Source organism: Lolium rigidum, chromosome 2 (assembly GCF_022539505.1).
Source record: "Lolium rigidum isolate FL_2022 chromosome 2, APGP_CSIRO_Lrig_0.1, whole genome shotgun sequence".
NCBI classification, from domain to species: Eukaryota; Viridiplantae; Streptophyta; class Magnoliopsida; order Poales; family Poaceae; genus Lolium; species Lolium rigidum.
This window is the reverse complement of record NC_061509.1, coordinates 219,790,651-219,807,092: the sequence shown is the minus strand read 5'-3', so window position 1 is coordinate 219,807,092 and position 16,442 is coordinate 219,790,651. Positions and strand designations below refer to the sequence as shown.

Here is a 16,442-nt window from a genome sequence, read left to right as displayed (position 1 = left end):
GATAGTAACAAACTACTTGTATTTTATTTTATTTTATGTTCGACTTCACAGGTCCAGTGACTTGCAGAGTAGGCTGTATGTGTGATATACAGGGAAGTATCAGGTGAGAATGCCCTAAATGTTTAAATTCTTTTTTAAGGTTGCACAGATTTCAGACATATAACAATCTAAGAATACATTTTAGACGAAACTTCAATACTTGGATCAAATGTGCCATACGAGCTTATTTCAGAAGCATATGCGGACACACGGTTCCACCTATACAAATAGGCAGTATCATTGTCACATGGGTCAAGCACTAACAAAGGTGATTTGAATTTCTGTGGAGGTTGATGTTCTCCATTGGTGCACTCCAGCTAATTTAATGTGTCAGTTACGCATGTAATCTCTGCTGTTTAGCAGTACCAATCCTGAAAAGTTGAAGACCATTGTGTGTTGCTACTACTAGTTGGTTGCACGTTCCCGTCTAGGTGCCACCATGCACTCGCTGATCACCTTTCTCCATGCTGCAAGGCTGGAGCTTGGACCGGACGGAAAAGGCTTTGGTTACGTTTTGAATGATTAATATTCCCGAGAAACATTGCCATCGTCCATCAGATGAAACACAACGCAAAACCGGCTGACAGTAACACCAAAGGGTTTGTCTGTCAAAGAGCAGAAGAAGGAACCAGATAATCAACCCAGCAGGTTTCGATTATGGTTCAATCTGCTGGAAATTCAACAAGCAGGAGGTCGAAACATCACCAGGATTCTCAAGATAACTCAATCAAATGCACACACTCAGATTTCATGGCATTAGTACCTGTTATGTGATGTCAGAATCCGTGGAAGCGAATACAGATAACTTCATCGGTGAATATCTAATGCCAGGTTTTATTATCCAAACATGGGGCTGATAACAGAAGCTTCAGATCCGACACAACTAGATAACTCGCTCCACATTATTTGTTTTGCTGGAGCTGGAAACTAAATCTTAAATATGGGAGGAAGCCCAACGCACAGTACAAGTTCATATCTGAAGGGCGTCAGCAATGGAGCTAGCAAGGCTCAACACCTCAAATGGAGGATGTTGGCTGATGGCTTTGACCGTTTGAGGGCGTGAATCCGTGATCCAGAAGTAAGCAAACTGGTCATCTGGCCCAGCTGCAATGAAGAGAAAACGATGAGCACATGCGAGTTTGAATAGCTGAAAGATAGGGAACAAGGAGAAACCACCAATTACCAGAATTAGCGGTCATGAAGCGTTCATGGGACTGGTTGGGGAACACAGCATGAGTCACATAGGCGCTAACTTTTGCGGCACCATGAGCAGCCAAAACTTTCTGCAGAACACAATTGGACAGAACATAAATATTGATGAAAAGGCAACAATATAGTATAGCCCAGAAAAAGTCCATGGATTGCATTATAGTTAACACATATGTAACTTCTATTTGTCTGAACATTGACATAAAGTGGGTATGCTACACCAAGTCCACCCACAGCATGAAATGAATATTCATATGACACTGACTCATTGTTAGAACAACGTTCGACAAGGGAATGAAACTCTACACTTTTCAGGACTTAGCCTGCTGACCGTAGTGTCAGATGTGGATGCTCAGATGAACTTGTGGATGTCACTACTTCTGTTTTTTTTTATTTCAAATAGCTAAACAAAATGGAGGTGAATGAAACTAAACTTCTATACTTTTCTAGACATGGCCTGCTGACAGTAGCGTCAGATGTGGATGCTCAGATGAATTTGTGGATGTCATTACTTCTGTTTTTTATTTCAAATAGCTAAAGAAAATGAATGGCATGAAATTGCAAACCATCTGCCATCCTCACAGAACAGCAGATGGTTTATGTCACATTGAGGTTGAAGCAAGAAAACCCAACATAGAGCAGTCAAACATGCAATAGCTTGATATGTGGATACCTGGCACTCCCTAAGAGTTCCCCCAGATTGCACTAAATCGTCAACAATGACGACATGTCGCCCTTCAGGGTTCCCTTCTTTAATCCGAACTATCCTCTTGTCGCCTTCACGGACCTTGGCACAGACAACCTGCATAGTCAAACAGCTCCATGGTCAACCACTAAGTTTATCAGCCTGATAATAACTTAAATTTTGACAAATCCCTCTTTGTAACACAAAAGAGGAAGGAAACTGAATTGGACATATCCAAGCTCAGGACAGGCTGACCATTGGGAAGTTGACCAGTGACTTGTGGAAGCGCTTCCACGCCCCATCATCTGGGAAGGCAATGGTGATCTGCACAACATCACACAAGTAGTCGAGTCAGAGAAGCAGCAGCAACAACCACAAGGATTGGTGACACAAGGGTTAAAATTAGCAGGAAAGAGGGATACATACATTGTCAGCGTCGGGTAGCTGGCTGAGGCGCTTGAGCAGGAGCGGGATCCCGGTCTCGAAGCAGGGCAGGACGTCGTCCCCGAAGTAGAACCGCTCCTGGAGCGCGTGGATGTCGTAGATGACGAGGCTGGTGGGCCCGCCGCGCGACTTGGGGATCATGGAGAGCACCCGCGCGAGGGTGAAGGCGGTGGCGACGTCGCCCTCCTCCTCGACGCGCTCGAAGGAGCCCGTGGGGAAGAAGGGCAGCACGAGCGTGAAGGAGGCGATGAAGCACTTGGGCAGCGCGAAGATGGCGGAGATCTGCTCGAAGATGACGGCCGGCGAGCTGAAGGAGGCCAGGAAGGCCACGTGCTGGCCCCGGATGTCGTGCGCGTTGCTGATGAACAGGTTCGGGAACCCGTCCGGGAAGGTCCTGGCGGCGGCGGCGGCGGCGGCGTGGGAGTGGGAGGCGTCAGATTGGAGGAAAGCGAGAGGGGGAGGGGGGCTGGAGAGGGGTGGGGGGAGTACCTCCAGGCGATGGACTGGAGCTGGATGGCGTCGGAGGTGGCGGCGACCTTGGCGGCCAGCTCCTCGCACTCGGCGCAGTAGAAGAGGTTTATCTGCTTCTTCACCTTGTGCCTCGGGGTGATGGCGGTGGCGGGAGCGGCGGCGGCCTCCATCTCGTCGCGGCAGGCGGCAGGCGGCGGCGGATGCGGGGACAGGGGAGCGGCGCGAGAGGGGGCCGGGAAAGAACGGCTGCTGTGTCGAGACGCGCGCAGCCACGCAGGTCAGCGAGGAGTATAGATTCGATTCCCAGCCCCTCTTTTTCTTTCCAACTTATATTTGCCCTAAACCCTAGGCCCCCAGCCGCCGCGCTACGGAGAGAATACGCGGTAGCCGTCTTTGATTGGCTTTGGGTTTAAGGCAAGTTGGCCAATTGGGTAAAGATAGCGAATGCGATTTTTATGGGCAAATTTGTTTGGATTTTATGGACACAAGATTGTTTGGTTTGGTTTGGTTAGAGGCAGCATGGTTCGGCATGGACCGTGCCGCCGCCTGGACGGCGACCGTCGTGAACCATGCAGCCACCTGCGCCCGTATCGTCGTCGTGTCGGCTCGGATGTCTCTTTCTCGCTCGAATCGCTTTATGGGTATTGATTAACAGTTTAACACAAATGCTAGCATGTCAAATTTGCTCGATTCACGCAGAAATCGATTGATATATCTGGAGTTCCAAATTGGGGCCAAAAAACTCAAAAGGGGCAACATTGGATATAAGAGCTGCCAGTCTGACTAAACACCAAACGTTTACATAAACAATGGGATCACACGTCTAGCTAGCGGCCACATGCCCGTTAGTTATTCCGAGCGGTCATACCAAAATGGAAAGTGCTCACACGGATAGACTAGCTGATATCACTTTGTTGTTTTAAAAAAGCTGTAACTTTTAAACCGTGCGGCGAAATTACAATCCGTTTTCACTTTTAGAATCCGAACGACGAGAGCTTCGAAACTAGACCACACTTTCATATGTTTCGACGCAATTTTTTGACAAGCAACTTTGATGCACGACAGAGCAACTTTGTTGTGCCGAAAAACAATTTTGGTATGCGGCAAAGCAACTTTGGTGTGCAACAAAAACACTTGATTCACAACGATGGTAGGCTTCACAACAGCAGCAGCAACAACTCCTAATGTTACTCTACAGGACACTAAAATTGCTCGGCCGAGTACCAAAGTTGCTCGCAGGACACTAAAAATTGCTCGGTCGGGCGCCAAAGTTGCTCTGCAGGATTCAAAAACTGCGTCGCCGGGCACCAAAGTTGCTCTGCAGGGCACTTAAATTGCTTCGTCACACATTGAAATTGCTCCCATGGACACCAAAATTATTGTCGGGCACCAAAGTTGTGCCTTTGTGTACCAAAAAATGTACATGTTCGTTGCACACAAAAGTTGCTTTGTCGCACATCAAAGTTGGTTTGCTGCACAATAAAGTTGCTCTGCCGCGCATCAAAGTTGCTTGTTAAAAAAAATCGTCGAAACATATGAAAATGTGGTCTAGTTTCGAAGCTCTTGTCATGAGGATTTTAGTAGTGAAAACGAATTGTAATTTGGTCGCACGGTTTAAAAGTTATAGTTTTTTTAAAAATGACACATGCTATCAGCTAGCCTACCATTTCATTGACAACTGGACTGCCTGATGCGTGTGCCCGGGACGTCCATCCAGCACGCGCCCGCTCGTAAGATTTCAACCTGGAGAATGAACATAAACTTCTTTCTACTGAGAGACATGGGCTCGTTTATTCCCCACTTGCCTGGTGGGACGCTAATTTACATACAGCATCTAGCCCAGCATGTGTGTAACTATCCTCGGGCCAAAAAAATCAATGGAGTATAATCACACGTTACAGGCATATCTGGTCAATCCAAATGGTCTACAAAAAAAAAAATCAAACAAGGCCAAAACTTCTAGCATCTTGCTAGACCGCTGCTCACAACAACAGCATTTCGCTTCAGGCCTGCTCAGCAGGAAGGAGAAACTGCATAGCCCGCTCGTGAACCAGAGCCAGGTCGAGTGGATTGCTGAGTTTCGGAATATCTAGCTCACCAATTCATCGGATATGGAATGGCTCTTCTCCAGGTTGAATTTAGGCTCGCTGGGATACACAAAGACGGTCGTCGCTGCCGATGGAGGAGTCAGCGCAGCAGAGTACCTCACCGAAGTCACTGTTATCTTTGGCAGCTGCTGAGAGCCGGAACCAAGCGGCACGAGTTTATGGCTGACAGTGTGCTCGGTTTTCGGCAGGATGAACGCAGCATGGTTGTGAGCCCCAGAGAAAACAAAGTTCTGGGAGTCGACAAGAGAGTACTTGATTTCCTGGAGCAAGGATGTTGAGTTATGGACCTTCACATAAAAAGTGAACGGTACCCCAAGGATGGCGTAGGGAGGGCACTCGATGCTCACAATAAGCGGCGGCTCCTCGATATGAACCTCAGGTAATCTTTGTTTCATTATAACATGGGTATCTTGATTCTCTCCAAGCCGCAGATCTCTTGACCAGTTCAGGCAAAGTTCACCTAAGCAAAAGTCGGCACTGCTAGCTCGTGGATTGACTGAAAATATTGCTTTGTATTCCGTGCTAGGAGCAACGACTGCGTATTCATCAGATAATCCACTGACCTGTTCCACTGAGCAGAGCTGCTTCCCATCATCATCAGATTCAATGACTATAGAGTGCAAACGCAGAGGCACCTCCGTGCAATTTCTAGCACTCACAATGAGCATATTGGACTCTTTCATAGCAAGTGAATCTTTTTTATCATCACCGCTTGAGGATCTGATCCTAGATAGCAACAAGGGTTCTCGCCTAAATGGTCCCAAAAACTGGTGACCAACTATCATGGGGATCTTCCCTTCAACTTGCAAGCTTCTGTGCACGTTAAGTCTGTGCAGCGATGCATCCTCACTCGAGTCTAGGGAATAGCCAAGTGAAACATATAGCATGACTGACTTTGCTCCATGCCATTTAATTTCCAGTTTGCAGGACCAGGATTCACCTGTGGCTAACGTGGGAACTGATACAACCCCAAATGAGTACTGGATTTTTTTTATGCTATCTACTTCTTCCTTTGACACTTCATCCCCAGTTACAGTTGAAACACCAAGAAGTTCAACGTGATGGCTTTCAGATTCTTCTGCTTCCGTTGGACTCATTAAAAGACCACCACCTTTCGCATCAACGAGGTTAATTTTCAGCTCGCCAGAATGAACTGAGTGCCCTTTGGACAATATGGTCACTGGGACAACAAATAATTCCCCAACAAGCGCAGGGCCATTAGAATCTAAGACAAGGTCGACTTGAGCGTCCGGCTCTTCGACTTGGGTCAGCTTCTGCCCGGAGAAAGCGAGCACAGCATCCTTTGTAGGCAATGTCTCAACTTGGTCCTCAAATTTCCACAAAGGAGAGTCTTCCATTGAAGCAGGACTTTCAGCCTGGCAGGAAACCACAAGGCGTTTATTTAATACTGCCTTCACCGACAAACATTCCAGCTTTCCACTCTGTCCTGCAGAAAGTACTCATAGTATTACTTTGATTATAGGACTCATGGCAGGAAAAAAGAATATCAGCATTAACAATTGGACAAAAAGCTTGATATCCCCATATCAAGAAGAAAATAGGCAGCCATTATGAAAAGTGAAGAGGTCAAAATATAAATAAGCTACAGATATAGTTTCAACTGTCAAGTATAGCAGTACAATGGCTCTGCTCTCTATATCACCTACTCATGAAAAGCCTTTTTTCTGCCACAACCAGCCAACCAGCACAGGCAATTGTATTCTTCCCAAATTAATATAGTCTGTTTCCTCCACAATTTTCAACTCTCTCTTGATTAATATTTCGTGCTGCTCGTAGTTGGTTTATTTTCCAAGTTAGTAACTCTGCTAATTGAGTCCATGAAAATGATATGCATTAACGATATGTGTTGTGGAGCACGGAGTCTTTTAAATGATGAATCACAACTGTTATAATTGGACTGCACCATACAATAAATGGTTTAGATTATTGTCCTGATCTCCAATCAACATGAGATGTTCCCACTTTTTTCATAAAATAATAGGACGGCTTTTTTATTCTCCAACTGATATGGTGCATCGGTGCATCCAATTTCACCAGCATTTTTTGTTTTAAAAAGGCAATTAATGTCAATGCTACATAGCATGGCTGGACATGTAATGAAACAAATAGCACATAGCTGCTAAAAGAGTACCTGATTTAACTTCATGTGTCAACCGCATCCATTTATTGCTGAACAATGTAAGAGAAGGAGAATGAACAACTTGGCCATGACCTTGTGAATTCAGCATAGAGGAATCTTCCTGTGCACTAACCATGACGAAGTTACACTCAGATTGGTTGAACTGAACCTCCAACCGATCAATCGTAACTGGAGAAGGAAGATGAGACAGCAATGACACGCTGACAGACAGAGGAGAGCCAGGTTTTACAGATTGATCATGAAAAGCAACAGATGCAACAAGCACTATTCTTAGAGGACTTATTTGATCGATAACAAGGTGAGTAGATTCTTCCGTCAATTCAAGATTAAATTCCTCGTCGGCAACTTCTGATGTATGTTTCCCCTCAAGAATATTAACAACTTCTTGCTGTATTTCCTCTCGCCTGGAAATGGTAGGCCAACCTGCTGGTCCACACTTACTTTTATTTTCAGAGTTGCCCTGTAGACTGTCGGAGAATACTGGTAACGCAGCCATCTCTAGTGAATAGCTGATAAAATTCATCAGAGAATTAAGTTTCCTTGAGCATTCTCTCAAGTAACCCAGGATCTCCCAAAGCAAAGTAGTCCAGCCCTCTTGACGGTATAGGCCAGCAACACCATCAAAAAGTTTTCTTGCGTTACCAAATTCCCCAGCTGCATAATATTCTATAGCCATTCCAGCACTACAGGAAGAAGCCATTCTAGTAGCACCTAGACTCAGAAATGATTCATAAGCTTTTCTGAACAATGCAATTATCTCATACGAATCTTGAAACCTTTCAGCTTCTGACAAAGCATAACTGGTGTATTCTGTATCAGAAAGGCTGCAACCATACTGTGTGGTGTAAGTATTCATATTAAAGTTGCGTTGTCGGTTAAAAACGAGCATCAAGAAAACTTACGGAAGCACAGAAATAGTATCTCCTTGCTCAAACAAGCGGACATATTGGCCAACATATACAGAAGACATTATTGAGTCAGGTATTTCATTATCACCGGTAAGGTTTGCCCTTGACGAAGGGCACTCTAAAGCGCACCTCTTCTCTCTCAAGTAATTTGCCGCTAACTGCCAGAAGGGAATGTATAATAAATAAATAACAGGTGTGATCCAGTAAAAAAATGTATCTCTCTGTTGCAGTCCTGTGCAGAAAAGATTTAGACTGAACCTGGTAGTAGTAAGCTGGCTGAAATTCCCACTCGGTCAATGCATTGTCAGCAGTTCCGAACCGAGGAGAAAGTGTATCTGGAACAGTTGTTGATGTTGTCTCCATTAGCTCGCCAAAGACAAGGAACTGCCTGCTAAACCATTCCCAATGAAGAAAAGCAACCTCTGGTGATCCAACAACACGCTCAAAGCTTCGAATATGTTTGCGGAACCATGTGATTGCTTCTACAACTTTCCCACCATGAAGTAGCAATGTTGATATCTTAAAGTAAAATTGATCAGCGACTGCTTTAATCTCCACTAGGCGTTGGGCTGGAGGCAACCTTGTTGAAGTCCCAATCATCTAAATATGAGCAAATTGTCAATGGATGGTAATGAATGTAAATTGTTTAAGCAGTGGTGACAAATCAACCAAACAGTAATGAATTTTGAACGTTCGAACACAAATGGAGAGGGTGGGAAGAGCTGTTGCTTGGACAACTTTATGTGAAAATGTATTATGAAACTATGAGATGCTTTAACTGATTTCTTTGTTATATGAAGGCTGTTGGAACTAGTGAAGCAAATGATTGCCCCATCATATCTTCCAAAGAAATGGAAAATACCAAAAAATTCAAAATGACAGCTACTAACAGTGATTCAATTGGCATATACGCAATAAGAATATTTCTTCTATTAAGTAGGATTCGCGTTCTCAAGTAACATTTGCTCAATGATGCTTATATACGGAGCGCTGCAAATGACCAAATATATGATGAACAAACACACAGTAGCCTCCTTTCCTTTTTTACTTCTAAGATAGTTTAGCATGTCATTGATGTACTTAATTAGGACTGTTGACAAGGCTATGCCACTTAAGGCATATGACTGTTGATCACACCTCACGCAAAACACGAACTCCTTCCTCGTAGAACTTCAGTGCTTCTGGCCAATCCCGCCTAAACTCCGCATAAACAGCAACCTGGTGTAAGAAATCGGACACGTCAGAACAATGCAAAAGTAAGGTGGAAAAATGTTCACATGTTCTGAACTTCTGATGAAATAGTTGAGCAGGTGTAAATAGAAAACTTTGTTTACAACACTTATACACTGGTATTAAAAAAATAGCACTAGAATGGATGAGACAGAGATTCTTACCTTGTAGCAGTAGCGGACACTCAGCTCGACTGAAGAGAAGTTCCTCTTCTCAATGCGGGATTTAATCCTTCGTCCTTCCTCCCTGTAGTATGTGGAACATAACTCCGCAAAAATAGTCCTCAATCTGTCAATATGGTTACAACATCATATTAACTATGAGACGTACGTTCGTGGAAATTATTATGGGAAACTGGTACAGCCTTTTTTTTGGCACAAAAATGTACAGGTTGAATAACAAAAAACAAAACAGAACGTTTGAGAAACTAACTTGAGGAGAGATTTGTTCCGTTCTGTTTCATCACTCTCAACCAGCACAATCAAGTGTTTAGAATCAATCTCAGCACGTTTTCTCAGGGCAACTATAACTTCTTCGCCCAGCTCATCTGCAGGACATAATTGAGTATTTGCTTAAAATCGTTATCCTAATTGGCATCCCACTGCTATATGAACAATGGTATAGGAGATTTGAAACATCGCAAGCCGTGCACAGTCTTGTGACAAATGGTCTATAGATAAAAGAGATCACTAGGGGTTGTCAAGACGGCACTTACCACCAGCTTGAGCCTGTACAAGGATCACCACCAATTTACTATGTCTTCCCTGGATTATAGACCTGCGCAAGCAAAAGAACATCATTTGGCATTTGTAAATTCAACATGGGCTATACTTGCTAACTGTTACAGGGCATGAGGAAAAATCATAATCCTCGCGAGACAGAAAGGTTGCCCATTCATATTCTAACACTGAAAATTATAGCTGTGATACTGCACATGTCGATTTGGGACCAATGCAAAGGATGAAGGGACGTACTTGAGGTTCTCGAGATCGGAGCAGGCCTGGAGCCACTGGGCGGGGTCGCCGGAGACCTGATCGGCCCGGAACATCGCAGCGACGACGGCGGGCACCCGGGTTCGGTGCTTGAGGAGCCAGTCCTTCTTGAGGATCCCCGAGACGGCCTGCGGCGGGGCGAGCGGGTCGCGGTTCCTGGCGGTGCGGGAGAGGACGTTGGTCTTGGCGAAGTCTGGGAGGGCCAGCGTGTTCATGGGGGGCTGCTGGGAGCTGAGAGCCGTCGAGATCGAGCCGTGCATCTCCGGGCACCCCACGATGGATACCAGCGACACCGGCGGGGTCCGCAGCTCCTCCGGGTAGTCCTCCATGGCCGCCCACCCGCGGCCGCGGCGAGACTACCGGGGCAAAAGTCTCCGGTCCCGGAGCCGCTCGCTTGCGGCGGTCGTCGCGGCGGTGGTAGTGGTGGCCGAGGCGGAGGCGAGCTCGGATCTGTGATGGCTGTTGGGTTCGTTTGGAGGAACGGGGACGAGGAGGACGCGGAAGTAACAGTGAAACATGTGCCGGTTTGGTGTAATAGCGAGCATAGTTTGTGTTTTTTTGTAAATTCAGAGGACATTTGCATAGGTTTTAGCAGAAATACTTGAGCACATCTCAAAAAAATATACTTGAACACATCTCAAAAGAATACTGAGAAAAATTTGTGAAAGATCAAGAAGTTCTCGGCTGCTCGCGCAAATTCGATCTGAGATCACAAATTGATCCAACAATTTATGTCCAAAATAAAGAGATTGTTTCATCATTACTTCTTCACCGAATTCCGGCTATGGCCGAGGCATGGACAAAAACGACGTCCTTGCTATGTACAGGATGGAAATGGGGATGTATCCGAAAGTTCAGGTGCTAGTCTTCATTGAAGCGGTGTATTGACACAATGCCTACCAATAGCCACAGCGCCTTACTGTATTCTCCTCGAGCCTTCGCACAAAGCGAAGTGTCTCGATCCACTACACGGTATCCTTGGAGATGGCAGCCTAACCTATACGGATAAGTTTGGGGCTATCTCTATAATTTAGTTGGAAATGCTATGAAGCAAGCCTTTTAGGCTTATCCAACCTTCGGTCATAGACATATCAGACTCATGGGTCATTAGTTTAGAAAATCTAGAACTAAAATCGGTGTTGTTAGAATTATAGATAATGGCACCAACATATGGTTATGATATGAACAATTATCTTCCATCTCTCCTAGTCAAAAGAGTGGGATTGATTTGCATAATTCCAGGAGGGAAATTAGCAGGGAAAAATGCTCTCGCGACTTCTAGGCGACTCCGCTCCGAGCCTGACTCGAGGTACTGTTCATGGCGGGATCACCTCGATCCACGTCCATGGTGGGCCAGGGCAGAGGGGAGTGCCCCTCGACGCGTCGCGCGAGCATCTCCCCTTGCCACTTGCCTCCAGTCCAACACCAAACTCGTCCACTTTGAGCTCACCGCCAATAGCTAGGTTCCTGCCGAAATCCAGGGCAAATCGAAGGCTGACGCTGGCGATCTGCGCGGATGATGAGGGAGAGGAGGCGGGGGAGCGGTCGTGGTGGGCGGAGCGTGGTGCCGGAGGTGGGGAGAAGGAGATGGGACCTCGCGAAGGCGCTGCGGGTGCGGAACCTGGATCGGCAATGGAGAGGCCGAGGTCGTCGCGCGGAGAGGAGTCCGAGGATGGAGCAGCTTCATCGCCTCGGCGCAGAGGCTTCAGCTTTTATGTCGGCTCTTTTGGGCCAATCCCCGTTGATCCCGAGCTCGCCTACCTCGGCGCTACGACAGGGATCGATGGGCCAAGCGAAGCCAGAATCGAGGCGCGATGTAGTGGTGATAATGGCGATGTAGGCGCCGATTCAGGGGCGGAAGCCTGGTCCGAGGACTGCCATGATGCAGGATGTAATCCAGCGGGATCTGGAGCTCCAGGACACGGCGCAGAGCCTGTTGGAGAGCAAGTGGAGGATGTCGAGGCGGAGTCAGCGTCCGAAGCGAGCGATGTCCCCATTCTCGATGGCGCTGCAGAGAGCACAAGCACAGTTGCCGCCACAGTGGAACAAGCGACCTCACCCTTTGGGACTATCTGTCAAGGATCTGAAGGCCGCATCGGCGCTGCTGATCCTTCATCAACATGTGCTCATAATGGAAGCTTCAGCAGAAGAATTCGAGGTTTCAGAAGCGTGGTAGGAGCTGTTGTCCATGGTTTTGGCGGGAAGAAAAAGGTAGAAGAGGTGGTGGTGGATGCCAGGTGCTTTTCCATGGTGTCATGGGCCGAGTCAAAGGTTGGTGGGTGCCCTGGACCAGTCGTGGACATGGAAGATAAGGATGTGGAGCTGCTTTTCGAACAGCTGTGGCATATTCCTCAGCATCTGGACAAGCCAGCTCTAAGGGAGGTGGCATATATAAAATCCCAGTTGGTGGCTAGGGTTCGTAGTCCTCCTCCACCGCCGCCATTGCCACCAGATAGACCTGGACTATGTTACTTGGGGGCTGAGGAAGCAGAGTTCATAGATCTAGAGCAGGATCGTGGCCGTGGTGGAAGAAACAGAGGGAGAGGATCTGGAGGAGGAAGAGGAGATAACTGGAATCGACATCAACATAGCCAACAATTCCAGCAGAATCCACACCATCAGTAGCAGCAATTCCAGAAATTTCAGCAGAACCAAGGTGGTTTCCCTTTCCCTCCACAGCCTTATGGTTTTGTTCCTGGTGGGATGCCTCCTTCTTGGGCCTTCCAAGGTGCCTACCCTCAATTCCCTCCTCAACGGTTTGGGTACCGATCCAACCAGTGGATAGCTCCAAGTACTGAAGATTTTCCTCAGAGCAATCAAAGCCCAGATGGGGATAGTCCTGCTAAAGCAAAAGGTGGGATGCCTAAATAGATGCAGAAGAAGAAAGGAGGTGGGAGTGGTGAAATTGCACAGGTGATACCAAACCAGATGTCCTATGTTGACACTATCTGCTTAGGATGTGGAGAACCTGGGCATTTCAAGCAATCATGTGATAAGAAAGCCTTCTGCTTCATTTGCAAGGCCACCAATCATCATGTGGAGGGATGCCTTGTCATCAAAAGGCCACCTCAAGTATCTAAGTACATAAGAAGTGCTGCTAATGGTCTAGGGTTCTTCCATATTGTGGTAGTGAATCCTGTGGCTACTACCAAGAATTGTGGCCTGGTGCTGATAGAGGAAGGTAACATCACAAAAGATGAGCTTGCCAAGGAATTTGCTGGTATCTATACGACAAACTGGCCCTGGCAGATCAGAGAGCTTACACAGTGGTCCTACCTAGTTAAGTTTCCCCCACATCTCCCAGTAGATCACGTTATTGGATATCCTAGGTTTGGGTTGACAAAGCCTGGTGTTTGGGTTAAAGTAGAAGCTTGAGATGATGATCCAGACCATGTGGCAGTGATGCCAGAGACTTGGATGAAGATTCATGGTCTGCAGCCACCATGGTGTGAGTGGAACTCCATTGCTCAAGTTGTCTCTGTGTGTGGATCTTAGAATAAATTGATTGGATGAGTGTCTTCAAGGATTGTGCTGAGGTGGTTAGGGTAAAGATTAAATGCAGGGACCCTACTAGAATTCCTGCTAGTAGGTTGTTCCATTTCCAGGGAAAATTTCACCAATTGTTGTTTGAGGCTGAGGGGAAACCTACTGTGGGGGTGGCTGAGGACCCTCCTCCTCCACCTCCTCCTCCTTATAATGAGAATGAGGGAAATGGAAATGATGGACAGGCAAGTGAAAGGCAAGATGGTATTGGATACTGATAGGAATGCTACAGTTGGGAATGCTTCAGCTAGTTCTAATGGTGTGACTCATGGTGCCTCAAGCTCTGGGACTGTTGTGAGAAGACTATATGCTGGTGGTGAGGAGGTCAAGGAATATGTCAGTGGATCAGAGGTCTATGACTTTTCTGCTTAGGAATGGGTGTGTTGGTGAGGATGGTAGATTCATTTGGAAGAATGATGATACTATGGCTGATGAATCAGTGAGAGAAGAAATTTAGAATTTCCTTTTGGAAGATCAAGAGAACTTATCTTGTCAACAGAAAATTGCACTAGAAGGTGTGGAGATGGATATTGGTGGTCTTGAAGATGCTCTGCCAGATGAGATTTTTCCTAGCTTTGAGAAACCTGACATAGAGGAGGAAGGAAACCCAGAGAATCAGGGGAGAACAAGGAAAAATAAGGTGTGGGGGCTGTGCAAGCAACAAGGCATAGCTCCGGGGTGGACAGATCCATGAATGTGATGAAGAAGGCTATTGAGTACAAGAAGAGTAATAATCTGGAGAAGCCTAACAAGAAGATGAAAGGTATAATGCATTCTAATGCTTTTCAGTCTCTAGATGTAGATTACCTTGAATCTTTGGCTAGAAATGTTGGTATTGATATCTCTGCTATTAGTTCTAGTGGTAAAATAGATAAAGTTCATGCTGTTCAATCTAGGAATCATAGTAGCGATGTGATCTCTTCTATGAGTAAGTTGGTAGATGCTGAGATTCCTAGGGAGAGTATAACTCTTGAGTCTCAGAGGACAGTTTCCCTGTCTAGAAATGGAGATTTAGCTACTACTCCTAATAATAGAAATAGGAAAAATGATGAAAATTATGAGGATGAAGGGGATAAATGGATAGACGTTATTAGGAAATCTAGGGGCAAGCACCCCAGGAAAAGACTACAATGTTAATTTCCTTTTTTAATATTAGAGGGATAACTGCTCTTGGTAGGAAAAAGTGTCTAGACGACATTATTTTTCCTTTAAAAGTTGACTACATTGGTTTCCAGGAGACCAAGAAAGAGAAGTTCACTAAATCTTTCCTAAAAAATATTTTGGGAAATAGGAATTTTAAGTGGAATTTTATGCATGCAGTTGGTACTGCTGGTGGTATTTTAGTTGGTGTAAATAGTGATGTCTTTGAGGTTATTTCCTTGGATATTAAGTCTTTCTCTGTTAGCACAAGTGTTAGGATTAAAAGTTCGGGTGTAGTTGTTAGACTTACTACAGTTTATGGTTCTCTTTATGAGGATGGTAAAGATGCTTTTATTTCAGAACTCCATGAGTTGTTTTTAAGATGGGATAGACCTGCCATGATTGGTGGTGATTTTAACATGGTTAGGTCCCAAAGTGATAAAAGTAATGGTGTTATAAACTTTTAATGGGCTGATAAATTCAATGCTTGGGTAGATATGTGGGCTTTAGTGAAAATTGGTTTGGCTGGTAGATCTTTTACCTGGAGTAATAATCAAAGCAATATGATCATGAGTAGGATTGATAGGATTTTTTGTAATACTAGTTTTGAAGCTTTGTTTCCTTTAGGAAATGTAAAGGCTTTGCCCAGGTTGGGGAGTGATCATACTCCTATAATCTGAGACTCTGCAGAGGCTGCTATACCTAAGAAGAGTAGTTTTAAATTTGAAAAATGATGGGGTACTAGAGTAGATTTTTTGGATGTTGTGGTAAAGGCTTGGTCTATCCAAGTACATAGCAGTAACCCACTTGATGTTTGGCAAGCTAAAGTGAGGTGTTTTAGGAGCTCTGCAAAAGGGTGGAGTGCAAATATAGATGTTGATATTAGGAAAAAGAAAAAATCCCTTACGGAAGAATATGACACACTAGATATTAAAGCTGAAAGTCAGGAGCTCCTAGCTGGTGAGGCTGAGAGGTTTAAATAAATCTTTGCTGAACTGAGTTCCTTTTGGCTTATTGAAGAAATAAAAGCTAAACAACGCTCTAGAGATAAAGATATTTGCGAAGGGGATAGAAACACTGCTTATTGATACGTCTCCAACGTATCTATAATTTCTTATGTTCCATGCTAGTTTTTGTTGGAGATATGCCCAAGAGGCAATAATAAAAGTGGTTATTATATATCTTTATGTTTATGATAAATGTTTATATACCATGCTATAATTGTATTAACCGAAACATTGATACATGTGTGATATGTAAACAACAAAGAGTCCCTAGTATGCCTCTTAACTAGCTTGTTGATTAATGGATGATTAGTTTCATAATCATGAACATTGGATGTTATTAATAACAAGGTTATATCATTGTATCAATGATGTAATGGATACACCCATATTAAGCGTAGCATAAGATCTCGTCATTAAGTTATTTGCTATAAGCTTTCGATACATAGTTACCTAGTCCTTATGACCATGAGATCATATAAATCACTTATACCGGAAAGGTACTTTG

General features: G+C 45.1%; 2 protein-coding genes across 2 annotated transcripts; both read right to left on the bottom strand.

The window, feature by feature from the left end:
• Positions 1–758: 758 nt before the first annotated feature.
• On the bottom strand, positions 759–3,026 carry LOC124692994 (ribose-phosphate pyrophosphokinase 4). The gene is made up of 6 exons (XM_047226429.1): positions 2,867–3,026; positions 2,360–2,771; positions 2,189–2,257; positions 1,922–2,050; positions 1,223–1,322; positions 759–1,143 (listed from the first exon to the last, which is right to left on the bottom strand). The coding sequence occupies exons 1-6, from the start codon at positions 3,016–3,018 to the stop codon at positions 1,010–1,012; spliced, it is 996 nt and encodes a 331-aa protein (XP_047082385.1). The 5' UTR covers positions 3,019–3,026; the 3' UTR covers positions 759–1,009.
• Positions 3,027–4,595: 1,569 nt separating this feature from the next.
• LOC124692992 (trafficking protein particle complex subunit 11) lies at positions 4,596–10,591 on the bottom strand. The gene is made up of 9 exons (XM_047226428.1): positions 10,230–10,591; positions 9,971–10,032; positions 9,688–9,802; positions 9,420–9,543; positions 9,163–9,243; positions 8,284–8,625; positions 8,020–8,183; positions 7,109–7,941; positions 4,596–6,403 (listed from the first exon to the last, which is right to left on the bottom strand). The coding sequence occupies exons 1-9, from the start codon at positions 10,574–10,576 to the stop codon at positions 4,938–4,940; spliced, it is 3,534 nt and encodes a 1,177-aa protein (XP_047082384.1). The 5' UTR covers positions 10,577–10,591; the 3' UTR covers positions 4,596–4,937.
• Positions 10,592–16,442: the final 5,851 nt, after the last annotated feature.

What these genes read in the sequence shown, in the direction of transcription:
- LOC124692994 (XM_047226429.1), bottom strand. Translation starts at nt 3,018, where the DNA reads ATGGAGGCCGCCGCCGCTCCCGCCACCGCCATCACCCCGAGGCACAAG. An exon ending in CTCCAGTCCATCGCCTGGAG is followed by an intron (nt 2,772 to 2,866) that starts GTACTCCCCCCA and finishes CGCCGCCGCCAG; the next exon opens with GACCTTCCCGGACGGGTTCC. An exon ending in AGCTACCCGACGCTGACAAT is followed by an intron (nt 2,258 to 2,359) that starts GTATGTATCCCT and finishes GATGTTGTGCAG; the next exon opens with ATCACCATTGCCTTCCCAGA.
- LOC124692992 (XM_047226428.1), bottom strand. Translation starts at nt 10,576, where the DNA reads ATGGAGGACTACCCGGAGGAGCTGCGGACCCCGCCGGTGTCGCTGGTA. An exon ending in TCCGATCTCGAGAACCTCAA is followed by an intron (nt 10,033 to 10,229) that starts GTACGTCCCTTC and finishes TTGCTTGCGCAG; the next exon opens with GTCTATAATCCAGGGAAGAC. An exon ending in GTGTCCGCTACTGCTACAAG is followed by an intron (nt 9,244 to 9,419) that starts GTAAGAATCTCT and finishes TTCTTACACCAG; the next exon opens with GTTGCTGTTTATGCGGAGTT.